This window comes from Rhinolophus sinicus, linkage group LG14 (assembly GCF_036562045.2).
Source record: "Rhinolophus sinicus isolate RSC01 linkage group LG14, ASM3656204v1, whole genome shotgun sequence".
NCBI classification, from domain to species: Eukaryota; Metazoa; Chordata; class Mammalia; order Chiroptera; family Rhinolophidae; genus Rhinolophus; species Rhinolophus sinicus.
In genome coordinates, this window is record NC_133763.1 from 19455692 (window position 1) to 19472253 (window position 16562).

Sequence of the window (16562 nt, forward strand, 5' to 3'; positions counted from 1 at the left end):
ATTTAAAGCAAACATATTGATATGGGAGCTCTTTGTAAACTATGCTTATTGCATTTCTTATTAGAAATCATCTAAATGGGCCATCAGTTTACATAACCTAACAGCTTTAGTTGTTCTTTCTACTTTGTGCCTGTAGTTTGAGTTTCCATGTTTTGTATATGTCTATTCATGGGGAAGTGGTATTGCACTCGGGCCCTATATTCTCCGAGACTCAGAACAATTTCTTCCTCTACACGTCAGTAAGTGTGTACTCTACACTACTCTCTACAAATAAAGAAGAAATTGACAAGCTATGGAGGGATTCGAGAATTTAGGTAAGCTTAGTTTATCATGGCAGGCCTTGGTAAACTACACACTCCTTGATAAAACACACTCCTTTCTGTGTTAGGGCCCTTAGGCTTTCCCCTGCTGCACTGGAACCCCCCAGGATCAGGGCTCATGACTTCCTTGATAACCGCTATGTCCCTAGTCTTGATGCAGTGCCTGACGCACATAGTAAGTGTTCAGTGTGTGAGTGTGTGTGTGTGTGTGTGTGTGTGTGTGTGTGTGTGGAGAGAGAAAGAGAGAAAGTGGGAGGGAGAAAATAAAACTTTACAATTTGAAACAGAGGAGAGTAAAAAAGCAAGCAAAGAACTTTTCAACTTTGTTAGCATTTACTTACTACCTGATACTCTGAGCGCTACACTAAACACATTGAGATGTCATAAAATCCATGCACGATGCTTTAAGCACTTGACTCAGGAAACCTTTTAGGTGTTTCCTTGCAGCCTGTTAACAATTTTGACAAGCATAACAAGCATCTGCATTCCTACTCACCAGGTTAGAAACAGCCTATTAAGGGTGTGATAGATGCCAAGAAATGACTTCCTCAGAAGGAAGACATTCACCACATATAACAAGAAAAAATGAGTATGATAATTCACGCTGCTGCTTTTCCTTAGCCCACTAAAGAAAATTGTGTGTATTTCGGCTTTTGTTGTGTAGAAAAAGGAAAGTAAGGGAACGAGTAAAAAGAATAAATTAGGGTAGGGAAATTGAGGTAAATATTAGCCAAGCTATATTTTCAAACAATCTGTGGTGTTCTGAGAGGTGGTGAGAAAGACAAGACTTAAGGAAGTTTTCCTGGGTTGTGAATGTATTTCCCCTTTACCATTTTGAAATACTTTTAATTCACAGGCATTGCAGAGATAGTGTTTAGAGTTCCCATGTACCCTTTCCTTTACATGGTAGTTTGTTTTCATTTTTTTATTTGAGAAGTGTCTCTAAAGGGCTAAATTGTTTGGATATTAGATTTGTCATTTCTCTAAGTGTGATATCCTGCTGTGATAGGCCATGCAAATGTTTAGCTATTAATGAGTCATATAGAAAAAAACAACAACAGATGTGGTAATTTTAAAAACCACTTCAGACTCAATATCTTTAATGTGCACAAAGCCCTAAAAAACCAAAATAGATTCAGAAATTTATGTACTACCATGCAATGATTGATATTAATAATTATGATCATAAATCACAGTCACAAAAAACACTTGTGTTCTCTGTTTAAGACGGTAAAAAAGCATGAACTAAACCTATGGATTCTATAGCCAAAAATTGAAAACAAACCAATGTCCACTGGTAGGGAATCAGTCAACTAAATTAAAGTACATTTAGTCAATGGAAGACTATACACACATTAAAAATGAAGATATATAAACATATATACAATACATATGTCTTGTCCCAGGAAATGTCCGCAATATATATTCATTGCTTTACAGGCTCTGAAAATGGTCTTTAATGTAACCCCATCTTTGTGTGAGTGTGTTGATGTGTGACTCACCATCTGTCCCCATGTTGTCAAATTCAGTGGTCACTTCTTTGTTATCTTACTTGACCTAAAAGTAGCGTGTGATATAGTTAATCACTCATCTTTCTTCAAATGCATTCTCCTCTTGCTTTCTGAGACACCGTATTTTCTTGGTTTTCCTCCTGGTTCTTTCTTACCCATTTCTTCTCCTACTCTCTGCCTGACCTCAACAAATGGAATGTTCTATAGCTTGGTCGTGGACTCTATTTATTCCTCAGTCTTTATTGTTTCCCTAGGTGATCTTATAAGGTCTTATGGCTTTAAAAACCATCCAAACGCTGATGACTTGAGATTTCTATTTCCAAGCCTGGCTTTTCTCCCTCGCTTCGGACTCTTAAGCTCAACTGTCAATTTGACATTGATCCTTGGATATCTAATAGGTCTCTCAAATTTCAAATGTCCAAAACAGTATTTTGACCTGTTGGCCTCCAAAAGCTCTCTCTCCCTACTCTATTGAGTCCCTATATATGAATTAGCTCTTGACTACATTTTATCTTTATATCTTAACCAAGTTTCCACTCATTCATCCTGCTCTGATTTATCTTAATTTCTTTCTGGTTCTTGGTATATCTTTCTGGTTCTTGGTATATCTTTCAAGGATATACTGAGTTTATCCTTGACTCAGGACCTTTGCATTTGCTGCTCCTTTTTCCTAAAATTCTTTTCCTTCTGATTTTCACTTGGCTCATCTCTTCTTATCATTCAGATCTCAACCATCACCTCCTCAAAGAGCCCTTTTATGATCACCATCCCTAAAGTTGTTCTCGTCCCCCAACAACTCTCTACACCTTGTTTTATTTTTTTCATAACACTTGAATTTTATTATCTGTCTCTCTACTCCATAGAGTAGAAAATATGTCCATCTTATTAATGCCTGCTACCAGAATACCTTTGAAGAGTTCTTGGCACAGACTAGGTGCTCAATTAATATATATGTGTACATGGAAATAAAGTTTGGAAGGATATATGTATACCAAACAACAGTGGTTACATTTGAGTGGTGAGTTGAAAAACAAGTAAATTATGACTTGACTTTCACTTTCTACTGAAATATATTTCAGTTGTTAGTTATTTGAAATGAAATTGTATTACTTTAACAATTAGAAAAATTAATAAACATATTTTCAATTAGAAAAAATAGTTGATAAAGTTTTGATGCTTCCATAAAACTGTTTAATTGGAAGATGCATTTATGTGGGATACTTTCTTGAGGATATCAGGTGAGTAATATGGTATATCTATGATTTTGTAAAAGCACATGAAACATGAAGCTCCAGAAACATTTCACCCAGTTCTCTTTCCTTTGACCTTGACCATTGTTTCTCTCATAAACCATTTAAGTTGATTTCTTCTTAAAAAGGTAACAAGATCAAATCATTAGCTTGATGATAACTTACGCTTATTTTTCTTTAAATTATTATATTTTACATCTCTATTTGATATGTCCATCCTGAACAGGTTTATGTGTTCTTTTTATAACCATACTAAACTTGCAATACCAGCTGTCATTCCCAAGTCTGAACTGTTAAGTCAACATGTATTTGACAGACCTTCAACTTATCAAGTATTGCACGTCTCTGATTGTTTTGGATCCTCTTCTGATACCTGTGGACTTAGTTCAAGGCCAGTTTTCTTTTTCTAATATGATGAACAAATAGTTAATTGTTTGCTTTGGTCACTCAAGTGCAAGATCTTTCCATATATAAAAGTCTAGCTGCAGTTTCTGTTCAGTGATATCCTTTCCTTTCTAACAAGAGTCTCCTCTTCAAAAGTTTTGCATTAGATTTGCAAAATGATGACCATATCTTTGATCTGGGGGATTGTTATGTCAGTGTGCTGTTTTTTATGGCTTATTCTTGGAATGAGGAGGAGGTAAGAAGAGTTTTATCTTTAAAATACATCTAAGTTCATTCAGTTAATGTTCTTTTACCTTCATTGTTATGTAACAAATCTATACTTACATACACTAGCATTTTCTTCTTCAATTTTTTCTCAAATTAAAAAATTTAGAATTCAGATTTCAAAGCGGTATCTTTTTAATTATATCTAACAAAAGGTATAATGACCGTGTTTTCTTTTTAGTATTGATATACCAACGGTAATGCAAAAATGTACAAACTTGTTAAACGTAACTGACAAATTTTATGAGATCTCTGTATATTTATGTAGGTATATAAAGAGGAAGTCTGGATTAGTAAGGATACAAGTAGTAAGTGGGATCTGTAATGAAAAGAGCTTCTTTCCATTATGTGGATTAAATAGATGCCCTGACTAAATAAATGTTATTTTTTTCACCTAATTCTTATGCATTGCATAGGCTCAGCCTAAGTTTAGACCAGAGCATAGAGCCTGCATTGATCATTTTATTACTTTTTTTCTTATTAATGATAATCATGGTGAATTGGGAAACCTAAGTGTATATGACATCACTTTTATTTGTATGTGTCATTTATTAATAACTGGTTCAAGAATACAAGAAATACAAATAAATCAGATACATAGCCATAGATTATTTAACTTCTGATTGTCTCAAAGAGTATTTGGGGGCAAGGTATGTAAATATTGTGTTTTTTTTGTCCCTTAAAATGTTTTAATTCAGGAGTGATAATTTTTAGTTTTAATTAAACTGCTTATTTGAAGTAAGAGAAAAAAATAACTATTTTGAACTATGTTATTTGATCATGAGGGATAGTAGTTTATGTTGGAAAACGATGTTTATATTCTTTAATGAAAACATTTAAAATGGCATGAAAGACCTTTGAATTACAATTGATGGTCATGTCGGTACTTATCTTAATTTCGTTTTATAATAAGCTAATTTCTCAAATGAGGTTCTCCTTGTCTTTAACTATCATCATCATAATAATATCTTTAAACAATGAAGAGTTTGAAAACTACAGTTCTGCAATTCTCTCTGCCATTCAGTATTCTATATCTTTAAAGAAAACAATCAAATACTTAGGCAAATGATGCTTAGAAACAAATATAAAAGCTAGAATGTAGTTTCACCTCTGTATCGAGAGCAAAAATCTTGTCCGTGCTCATCCTTTTATCCTCATCACCAGGAAAAGTGACCAGCACGTAGTGAACATTCAGTAAGTGTTTATAGAATATAGGCATGGATGGATGGAGTTAGTAATCATTTTCACCAACATATCATCTTACTCGGTTAATATAATCCATTATTTTAATAAAAGAGCAGGGTCCTATCAACACACAAAAAAGTAAACAGTAGAGTTTTGAAGTTTGAAGTCAGTAGTAAAAAACTGAAAACGTGGTTTAAATAAAAAACAATGTATAATTTTCCATAACTCTCACATATTTGTGTCTTTCAGAAAAATGGGTGAACCACCTCTGGAGAATGGGTCAATTCCATTCCTGGGGTGTGCTCTGCAATTTGGTGCCAATCCTCTTGAGTTCCTCAGAGCAAATCAAAGGAAACATGGTCATGTTTTTACCTGCAAATTAATGGGAAACTATGTCCACTTCATCACAAATCCCTTGTCATACCATAAAGTGTTGTGCCATGGAAAATACTTTGATTGGAAAAAATTTCATTTCACTACTTCTGCAAAGGTAACCAGTTTTGCATTTATGTGAAATTTGTTTGTTTTCTACTTTTTATTATGTCAGCTCACTTAGTCATTTTGAGGTACTCCCAAGTTAGAGATGTTAAAGAGAGTTACCCTTACATGGAGATTGTTAGAAATATAATCAAACTAAATATAACCTCTTGGTACTAATCATTCTAAAATTCAAAATAAGTATAGATTTGTCATTTCTTAACCAGCTAATGAGGATGAAATAACAATTAAACATTTTACTGAGCCAGATGGCACTGTACGAGTAAGAGGTACAAACTCACTCATATCAATGATGTCTACACAACATCCAGAGTGCATGTGTTGAGAACTTAACATTGAACAATTATTTTAACACACTAATGCCACACCATTGTTTAATTTGGTTAAGGAATTGACCAAATATTTTGGCATCACTTAGATGTAACCTAAGTGACTCTTTTATGGAGAAAAAAATTAACCAATATTTACTGAGTCTCTGTAAAGGCATATTAGACATGGTGTCCGCCTCTAAGTAGATTAAAGTCTACAAAAAATATAAGAAAACACTAATGGTTAAAAACCATTATTGATTAGTACCAAATTAATGTGCAAACAAGTGCTCCAGTGAAAGAAAAATAAGAAATAGGCAAAGAGAGTGGTTGAGGGAAGTTTCACTGAAGAACTGGGATTTAACCTGGTCATAAAGGAAGGCAAAATGATTTGGCCATTTATTAATAAAGTACTATGAAACTGTATGTAGGAAGGCCAATCCTCCTGCCCTCCTCATTTGGTTTTTAATAGGTAAATTTTTTGCAAATGAAACATTCCCAGTTATGAAAGTATCTAGTTTATTTTTCAGTCATTTACTAGCACTGGGTCAGGTTTAATGTTTTTCCCCACACATTTCATTTTCTCTCTCTCTCTTTTTTTTAAAGTTTATTGGGGTGACAATTGTTACTAAATTACATAGATTTTTCAGGTGTACAATTCTGTATTACATCATCTATAAATCCCATTGTGTGTTCACCATCCAGAGTCAGTTCTCCTTCCATCACCATATATTTGATCCCCCTTACTCTCATCTCCCACCCCCCGCCCCCTTACCCTCTGGTAACCACTAAACTATTGTCTGTGTCTATGAGTTTTTGTTTCTCATTTGTTTGTCTTGTTCTTTTGTTGTTTTTGGTTTATATACCACATATCAGTGAAATACACATTTCATTTTCTGTCAGGCATTTGGACACAGAAGCATTGATCCGAGTGATGGAAATACCACTGAAAACATAAACAAAGCTTTTGTCAAAACTCTGCAGGGTGATGCCTTGAATTCCCTCACAGAAGCCATGATGGAAAACCTCCAACTTGTCATGAGATCTCCTGTTCAACCTGAATCAAAGATGTCTGCCTGGGTGACAGAAGGCATGTATGCCTTTTGCTACCGAGTGATGTTTGAAGCTGGGTATTTAACTCTGTTTGGCAGAGATCTTGCAGGGCAAGATGCACAAAAAGCACTTATTCTGAATAGCCTTGACAACTTCAAGCAATTTGACAAAATCTTTCCAGCCCTGGTAGCAGGCCTTCCCATTCATGTGTTCAAGACCGCACACCATGCCCGGGAAAAGCTGGCGGAGGGCTTGAGGCATGAGAACCTGGGAAAGAGAGACCATATGTCGGAACTGGTCAGGTTTCTGAATGACATGCTCTTCACCTTGGATGACATGGAGAAGGCAAAGACGCAACTCGCTGTCCTGTGGGCATCGCAAGCAAACACCATTCCGGCCACTTTCTGGAGCTTATTTCAAATGATTAGGTAACTAGCAACTTTTCCAATTATTTCTTTCTTTTAGTAGAAGGCAGAAATTCAACTATAGAAAGAAAAAGAAAGACTCCTGGTACTTTCTCATGTTATAAATCTGTTTGCATACCTTTTGGTGTATGAAAAAAGTTCTTTTCTGTACATCTTTTCTTTTCACTTTTAATAGGAGCCCTGAAGCAATGAAAGCAGCTACTGAAGAAGTGAATAAAACACTCGAGAATGCTGGTCAAAAAATCAGTTTTGAGGGCAATGCTATTTGTTTGACTCAAGTTCAACTGAATGATATGCCAGTGCTCGGTATGCTGACTATGTTACATTTCATTCTCTCTGTCTGACTAACAGTAGTTGTCAGTATACATTATGCACATACTTGTTCTAGGGACTATGCTAAGTATTTTGCATGTGTTGTCTCTTTTGACCGTCACAGCAACTCTGTGACTAGGGACTGTTACTATTTCTACATAATAAGTGAGGAAACTGAAAGAGGTTAAGTTACTGTCTGGGATTGAACGGTGGAACCAATTACAGCGTTAATGTGGGACCCTTGATCCTATACTCTCCACCACTTCTTTGCATTACCCTATTCTGTCTCTTTTATTATTTCTCTTCCCAATTTTATGGTTAATGGGAGCATACTATTTATGTTCACAAAATCAAGGAGAAAAAAGTACCATCAAGAAACTATAATTAGCTGCATGCGTTAGGTGATGGGATTGAAGGTTATTTTATTTTTATTATTTTTTCTTCTTTGTATTTAATAAAAATACAAAAAATTCTATTTTTATAGTAAGAAAGAGATTTCTTTTTGTTTTTGTTATTTTTGTCCAGAGGAAAGAAACCAGTGTATGCTCAGAGGGGCAGTGTGTCTTAGTGGAAGGGACTAGGAGGCCAGAAGCGCAGTTCCCTTGTTGGGCTCTGCTCTGCCACAGGAGATCTCGGACATATCATTTCATTTCTGAGGGCCTTACTTTTCTCATTTGTAAAATAAAGTGCTAACTTGCTATGATTTTACACACAATCGTGTGCTAAGCACCGAAAACATGACAGGGAGAGAGGTGACGGTCAGGCCAACCTTCTTGTTAGATCTGTATATTTTAGCTATTATCAGGGTGGTTCTTTTGTCCCTTTGTGTCTTTACCAGGCAGCGGAGCCTTGTCATACAACATCAGATAGCGTACTGATAAAAAGGGGTTCTTGTAAACACTGAATTGAAGCTGCATCAAACCTCTGGAAAAATGTTTCTAAGTAAAAGTGTTATCAATATATTAAATCTCAAAAATGACAAACTTTGAATAATTCACATAAAAGTGATTTACTGATTTTCCCAATTGCATTGTCTAGTGTCATGTAGAAATAAGATTCCTGTTCCGTAAAATTATGGAAATCTAGTTTTCATTGATGACTCAGAAGATTATATATTTATCAAAAGATTATTCTGGACTCAGATTACCAGATTAAAAAACACATTCAGACACAATTGAATTACTGAAAACTTTGGGAAATTTGTATCTGGCAGCTTCCTGTAGTCTGTTTAGCTTTGTGTTATAGGCTGCTAGAAGCATTTCAAACTGTATATACTATGTAGCCTTTAAATACTTTATTTGTTCTTCCTTCTTCTTTCCCTCTTCTTGTCTCTTCCTTTTAAAATATTTAGATAGTATTATCAAGGAGTCTCTGCGGCTTTCCAGTGCCTCCCTGAACATCCGGACTGCTAAAGAGGATTTCACTTTGCACCTCCAGGATGGTTCCTACAATATCCGCAAAGATGACATCATAGCTCTCTATCCACAGTTAATGCATTTAGATCCAGAAATCTACCCAGATCCTTTGGTAAGTGCTTGTTCATCAAACTTCAATATGCAGGTGATGTCTACCCAGATCGAAGTAAAGAGGAAATTCACCATTGTAGAATTGATTTGATCATCAAAGCCATAGGGATTGTCTCCTTTAAAGGCTTAGAGGCTGATAATATACTGACCCTCATAGCTTCTGATCTGAACCCTTCTTTCAAGCTCTGCCTAACTGAGGAACTAGTCACCCAGGCAAAATAGGAGGTATTATAAAGCTTTCTTTTCCCATCGACTTTCATTAAGCTTCTGTTCCTTGTCAGTTTTTGATTCACAGTGGAGTATTTGCAAAACTGCTAATACATTGAATTTAAAAAGAAAATTATTCTTTAGAGCTTCCAGGTCAACAAAGAGATACATTTATGTAAAACTAGCTTATAGGTTTGTTTTCTTTGTATTTTTCTTGCAGACTTTTAAATATGATCGATACCTGGATGAAAATGGGAAAACAAAGACCACCTTCTTCTACAGCAATGGACTCAAGTTAAAGTATTACTACATGCCCTTCGGGTCAGGAGCTACAATATGTCCTGGAAGATTATTTGCTGTTCAGGAAATCAAGCAATTTTTGATTCTGATGCTTTCCTATTTTGAACTAGAGCTCGTGGAGAGCCATGTTAAATGTCCTCCTTTGGACCAGTCCCGTGCAGGCTTGGGCGTTTTACCACCATTAAATGATGTTGAGTTTAAATACAAATTGAAACATTTGTGAATATATGGTTGGAAAAAGAGGACCCTAGATGATGTGACAGGACTGCGGAATGCCATCACTTATCCGTCCCTTTGGACAGATGGATTTAATGGTGGTGGAGCTGATTCACTAGGTCCAGTTCTGTTCACCGATATTTGCTTGTGAATCTAAATGTTTTCGTGAAAGTTTCCAGAAGCTGTCTCAGACTGTGCTAGTGAAAGAAACTTGTTTCTAGGAGCACAATAATGTGTTTTCATTTGAAGAAGTCAGTGAATGTTCATGAAGTCAGGGACGAAACTTCATTATCTTCAGAGGAGAAAGTCTTTTCCCCCCCAGAATGAAGATATTCCAATTGGCAGAATTTTTTTTCCTAAGGAAACAACTTTATTTTTATAAAAACTACGCAACAATTATAGGTACAAATTCACGTTTTAGTGAAAGTGCATGATTTTTTTGATTAGATGTATGATTCTTCAGGTATAGATTTATATTATAAAGCATATTTCAAAGGATTATATTATGCCTTTTAGTAAAGAGAAAATCTTTTCCAGTTTTCCCTATATCCAGTATTCAGGAATTTGAAAATAATGATCTGTTGTCCTGAAAACATTAAAATGGTTTTAACATTTTCCTTTGTGCTTTTATTTATTCTTTCTAGAAACTCTAATGTCTATGTCAGGTTTCAGCTATCTTATTTATACTTTCATTAGATTCCATATTAAAGAGAAGATTTTCTTTTTCAGAGAAGGCAGGTTTTCTGGTATTATTAACCATGCATCAGTGAAAAGAAAGAAGTTCTTATGTGATATGTTTTAAAATTAAAACTGGATGAAAATAACCATATGGTCATTTGGATATGAAAATGACTTTGGATATGAAACATGCAAAGAGTTCATTAAATGTGACTTGACATTGTATCCTATTTAAATAAAATACTTTTTATCTTTAAATGACTTGTAGTTGAAGGAAAACTAATTTAAGACCACATTATAGTGTTTAACTACTGTGTACAGCAGTGCTTCTGTAAAATATTTTAAGTATTGTAGTTATCAGCTATAATATTGGCAGTGACATCCTGTATATATTTATATGTAAATTTATTTACCTTTTTACTTACACTATAAATATTAAGAAAACATTGTAACATTTGATAATTTTGAAATGATTCACCTTTCAGAAATAAAAGCGTGGATGTGCATGTTTTAGAAATTTTTTTGAAGTAGCAAAAAGGTTTTTGTTACAGGCAGTCAGAATGATAACAATGAGAAACAACAGCCTGGCAGTAGGGAGGGGTGTTATTAAAAGTGTTTATAAGAACTCAAAAAGCAATGCAGTAGGGCTTTTTAGTGTCTTCTAAATGGCCCAGTGTGGACAAATAATTCTCCTTGCCTCAAAGGGCCTTTGGGCTTTGGCAAATGCATATTAATCGCTTTGACTTTGAGCTACCTGAACAAAAGTCAGTTCTCGGAGTATCCACTCTCAGGGACCGGAATAAGTTTCCCCTCCTATCAGGGCAGGAATAAATAATGCAGAACATCCATTGGAAACTGCTCATTCTACTTCGCCTGCCTCTTTGTCCTCTCCTCTCAAGGGGCCAAGATCTGTTACTGGGCCAGAGAAAGCCCAGTCTGTCTTGAGCATGACAGCGCTTTGCATAGGTGAGGATGGCACTGGGGTCTCCAGCCCCTGCAGCCAGCACATCACGGTCATTCTCTGTTCTTGTCTCTCTGTCCCTGTTTAATGTCGTATGACCAACATACCCACATGTCTGACTCAGGTCCCTGGAATCCAGTTTATCTTCTCCGAGTCACAATATTCATTTCTGCACTTATGACAATTACTGTCGTCTTCTTTTAGAACGCTAAAGGAATCCCTTCAACTCCCCACACTAAATCAAATGTTTGAGGTCAGCCCTTACTTCTCATTAACTTTTAGGATCAGGCCAATTTATCATGCAGTCAATCAGGGAAGGTTTCTTGCAAGGCCAGGCTTCCTGTAGAACCAAGAAAAGACTCCAAGAGCACCAAGACTGCACAGGGCTCCAGGTGTGTATCTGTCACAGCCAGCAGCAAATGTCAAAACTCCCTGGACATTGAAAACTCAGCCTTGTGAAAGATCTAGAAACTCTAAGAAGAGTGGGGTGGGGTGGGGGTAGATTGAGAATTCCAGGCCACGTGAGAGGAGCTGGCATCTAGGGCCATGCCCCCACCCAGAATCTCACAGGCTACCAGAGCTACGGGGATTTTTGTTTTACAAAAAGGCCCAGAGAGTGATGGTGAGTTGCCCAAGGACACACAGGAAGTCAGAAGTCAGGGAAGAACCAGGACTAGGACCTACTGAGCCCCTTCTCTGTGAGACACACACACACACACACCTTCCAAGGCAATGGATGAAAGAGGGATAGGAAGAGACAAGGGTGGACCCAGAGTTGCAACTGAGGGAGCCAGACATGGACTTGTAAAGAGCCCTACACTACCCACCACAGGAAAGTGGAGAAGCTTCAGGGGTGTGGGGAGAACCTCTACACGGTGACTGAGGCTTTGGAGACCCTGGAGAAAGGGGGCAAGGCTGGAGGGGACGTCCCTTCTCCCTCCTCACTGTTGGGGGTTCCAACGTTGGGAATCTGCAAGGTGCTTTCTGGGCCCACCCCAATCACTTGCTCCCACGCTTTCCCTCCCGCAGCCCTTGAAGCTCCCCTGCGTCCATGCCTGCCATTACAGCGCCCTAGTGTAGCTCTCGTTCTCTCATCCAGTTCCCCTAATAACGGCGTTTTTATCTTTTCTAACACCACTCTTCTCTTTTCTAAGGACTTTTCCATCTATTATCTCACATGTGTCCTGCGAGATGGGCTAAATTGTGATTGCAATCCCCATGTCGTGGTGTTTAGGAAACTTGCTCAGAAAAGTCCAGTGGCTCGCCAGTTACTTGGTGGTGACTCTGTAAGCAAAAACCAGGTTTCCAGACTCCCAGCTGGTGCTTTCCCCTCAGCTCCACCACAGCTGGAGTTCTTCCATCCTCCGCCAAGTTCCCTTTCGTATTTCTCTCCCATCGCCCCCACCTCACTGAACTCCTGTCTTTCCCCGGGAGCTGTCAGTTCCAACACCACCACCAACCTGCCTCGATAGTAGTCACTCGGGAGAACAGGTGGGACCACTGGGTGGGATGTGGGAGAGAGGAGGAGAGGCAGACAGCCCAGGTCAGCCGCCAGCCTAGCCTTTGGAGCCACGCTGCAACCTGGGAGGTGAGCGTCTTCCATTCCTGATTAGGCTCTGGCCCTATCCCCTTCCTGGGTACCCCCACTCCCTTCTGTGTGGCTCTCTAATGCCTTCACCTCCCATCACTCCTCCCCTGTGGGAGGCAAAACTGTGGCTGGAGAAGCCAGCCGGGAAGCCAAAGAGGAGTCAGGGAGTCAGTGCCGATTGGTCGGGGCCCATTTCTGACCCCAACAGACATTCTGTCATTCAAGGACCAGGAGCTGAAAATATTCCCCGCTGAAAGCAAGAGAAGCTGAAGGACTCTTCTCCCCTTCCCCTCCATAATGTGATGGGGGCTTGGAAAGGAAGGACAAAGTCTTAGGAGGCAAAAGGAACACAAAGACCCCCAGTCTCCAGTGAAAGAAACAGATCAAGTGAGAAACTCAAGCCCAAAGCCCCTTCTCCAAACCTATGGATGATGGTAGTTGGGATGCAGAGGGACCCCTCAGACTGCCAGGATTGTGGTGACGACTAGGATCCCAGCTACCGGTTTCTTGGGCCCATTAAGTGTATCCTCCCCCTGCCCCCAGCCTCTACCAGGCTGTTGTAGGCAGGTCTGGGTGGTGGTGCAGGAGGATGACTCTGTCCTTGGGGCTCTCACTTCTGTCCATCTCTGTTCATCACAGTCACCCATGGTGATGAGCTGTGCCCCTTTCTCCTCTGTGGGATTCTCAATGCTCATCGGAAAATACTGTAAGGACTTGAGCTCCCTCCCAGGACACCCCACACCAGACCTGACCTGATCATCTTTCCCTGGGGAGGGGTAGTTGAAGGACGGCACAGCTCTAGTAGGGGGCCTCCGTGCCTGGGGGTGGGGGACCCGCTGGGTGAAGTCAGGTGAAGATGGCACAACTAGGGTCCTGGTCACCGCTGTCCTGTACCCAAAGCTCAGTCCAGGCCTGAGCCCTCACCCCCACCCCTGAGAACACAAGAAGTTTGGGCGCTGCAGGCTGAGGTGAAGAAAGAGACACCTAAGATGCAGGGCCTGACTCGGGAATTGGGACCACCTCCACCCCCCACCCCTCATCCCCAGAGAAGGACTGGAGCAGCTCTTCCATTTTTAAATATTCAGAATATTTAACAATTTACCTACTGACAGACTGCAACAATTTTGTTCATCCTTCATCTCTTAGAAAAAGCAAAATAATCATTCAACTAAAAAATCTCCATTACACTTCATAAAACTCATTATATTTTAAATTTTGCTATTTCATATTACCATGGAATTATCGCTTACATAGGTTTTTACAGCAGGAAAATTAAACTCATTTAGATGTGGCTTAAGGTTAACAAAATGATGTTTTGTAGAAAATTGTTTTTAACTAAATGTCTAATGTGGTTTCTTAACATATTTTATAACTTGCTGTAGGCGTCCATACCTCTTTCCACAGCTTTCATTATTCTTGTATAGTAGTGGGTGGCAACTGATAAAACTGTGGGCCAAAGGTGGCCCTCTACCTGTTTTTGTATAGATTGAAATCTAAGAATGGTTCTTACATGTTTTAATGGTTGGGAAAAATATCAAAAGAAGACTATTATTTCATAACATAATTAAAATTATATGAAATTTGGGTTTCCGTGTCTACAAGTAAAGTTTTATGGGAACACAAGCACACCAATTTATTTGTGTTCTTGTCTAGGGCTGTTCTTGCAATGCAATTGCAAAGCTATGTAGTTGCAACAGAGACCATGTGGTTGCAAAGCCTAAAATATTTACTGTTTGGTTCTTTACCGGAAATGCTGGCCAGCCTGTTAGATAGCAATTCCAAAGCTTATTTTGTGCTATAATCTTATTAACTTAAAAAGAAAATGTACTAGTATATGAAATATTGTTTTTTCACTTAAAAGAAAAAGCATCTGAGGGGACTTCATTAAAAAACAACAGATATAATTTTCTCGTAAACAACCTTAACTTAGAACTTTATTGAAGGCTAAGCCATTCTGTTACAGGCAAGAGATGATTTTTTGAAACAGGGACCTAAAATAAATTTAAAAAATACATATCTATACATATCTATATATCTATCTATCGATATAGTAGATAGATATATAGATACATATATAGTAACTTGATTTAAGACCACACAGGCCTAAAAGAGACTGTTACTGACTAAATTTACTTGGGGTTACTGCAGTCCAGGTCCAGGCTTAAATGCTTCACGTGGGTCATTTCATTTGAGTCTTATAAGAGTCCATGATAAATTGCTCTAGTGTTGCATCTATACTCTAACTTTGCAACACCTGTTACTGTCACCCTTCCATTACAGAGGAGAAAGCGGGAACTCCAGAAAGGTTAAGTCAGTTGCTGACCTAAGGTTACAGTGCTGGCAAGTGGCAGAGCTGGGAGTATTGGAATCTAGATTGTTCTGCTCCAGAGCCAGCATTCTTTACTCTAGCAAATCCAAGTGACAGACTGTCTTGACTCGGGTCATTGAAGACAGGCCACAGTAAACAAAATCTATGATGTCATTTCTGTCCTAAAATCCCTACTGTTTGGGAGCACCATCTGGCCAGAGGGCGAGGACAGTGCAGCTGCCATGCTCAGCTGGTCCAGGTTTCCAGGAAGCTGATGACCCCCCCTCAAAAGGACCCTGTGAGACTGTGAGGAGCGACAGTATAATCAAATACAATATTGCAATGCCACACTACACTCCCCTCAACAGAGGAAGGCATCCCCCTCACTCACCAATAGCTTGGATTTGTTAATTGTGGAATTAACAAGGGTTGTTCCTCTAGGATCAGGGCCTGGCATTTTTGAGGCAGTTGTGATTAAGGCGCATTGGGATGGGTCTTATTAGTAGACAATGGGAACCCAATAAATACTCACCAGCTTCTCCCCAGCACCACGACTAATACCAATCCAGATACTTGGACCTAGAAAGTGACACCAAGTATTCCGGCCGCACGATGCTTTATCGAGCAGCACAGACCAGTCAAGCTCATCTAGTCTAAGCCCTCATTCGAGCTAGAAACTGATTGTAGTGAATGAGAAACGATTTTGTTAAAAAGGTTGCACAGCAAATTACAGGACAGGCTTGGCTCTACAAAGTCCCTGTTTGTATAGCAAGTCTGTATCTGCTGAATTCACCAGCATATATATATTTACCATTAGGGACCTCATCCTCCAAACCAGAGGCCTTCGATTTCACAGGCCCCACAAAGTCTATTTCTTATCTACGAAGTTATACATGAAAAAACTTAGAAAAATTAAAAATTTTCATAAGTTTTTACATTACTATATTTTTACAAACCCCCACCTTCAGAGAAAAAAGTGGACACCAAAAACGTCTACTAGCCTCAACTCCATTTTCTAAAGGACGATTTCCCAATGAAAGTCATGCAGCAGCCTGTTGCAAAGTTAGAGTATAGATGCAACACTAGAGCAATTTATCAGGGATTAAAGAATGGCAGTTGTAAGAACTATAAGAGCTTGTGACAGAGCTTATGAGAGAAGGGTGGGCTTACAAGGGAAAGGATGATGCCCTTCCTTACTTGCTATTTTGCAACATTTCAGACCCTGAGAAAAGGAAAAGGAGCACAGA

General features: G+C 38.6%; 1 protein-coding gene across 1 annotated transcript; it reads left to right on the top strand.

Moving 5' to 3' along the window:
- The first annotated feature begins 3569 nt into the window (after window positions 1-3569).
- CYP7A1 (cytochrome P450 family 7 subfamily A member 1) lies at window positions 3570-10964 on the top strand. Its single transcript, XM_019756957.2, has 6 exons — window positions 3570-3721; window positions 5185-5425; window positions 6645-7222; window positions 7395-7525; window positions 8883-9058; window positions 9485-10964. The coding sequence occupies exons 1-6, from the start codon at window positions 3642-3644 to the stop codon at window positions 9785-9787; spliced, it is 1509 nt and encodes a 502-aa protein (XP_019612516.1). The 5' UTR covers window positions 3570-3641; the 3' UTR covers window positions 9788-10964.
- The last annotated feature ends 5598 nt before the right edge of the window (window positions 10965-16562 follow it).

Coding starts and splice junctions, on each gene's coding strand:
- CYP7A1 (XM_019756957.2), top strand. CDS start 3,642: ATGATGACCATATCTTTGATCTGGGGGATTGTTATGTCAGTGTGCTGT. Junction 5,426..6,644: donor ATTTCACTACTTCTGCAAAG/GTAACCAGTTTT, acceptor ATTTTCTGTCAG/GCATTTGGACACAGAAGCAT. Junction 9,059..9,484: donor AAATCTACCCAGATCCTTTG/GTAAGTGCTTGT, acceptor TTTTTCTTGCAG/ACTTTTAAATATGATCGATA.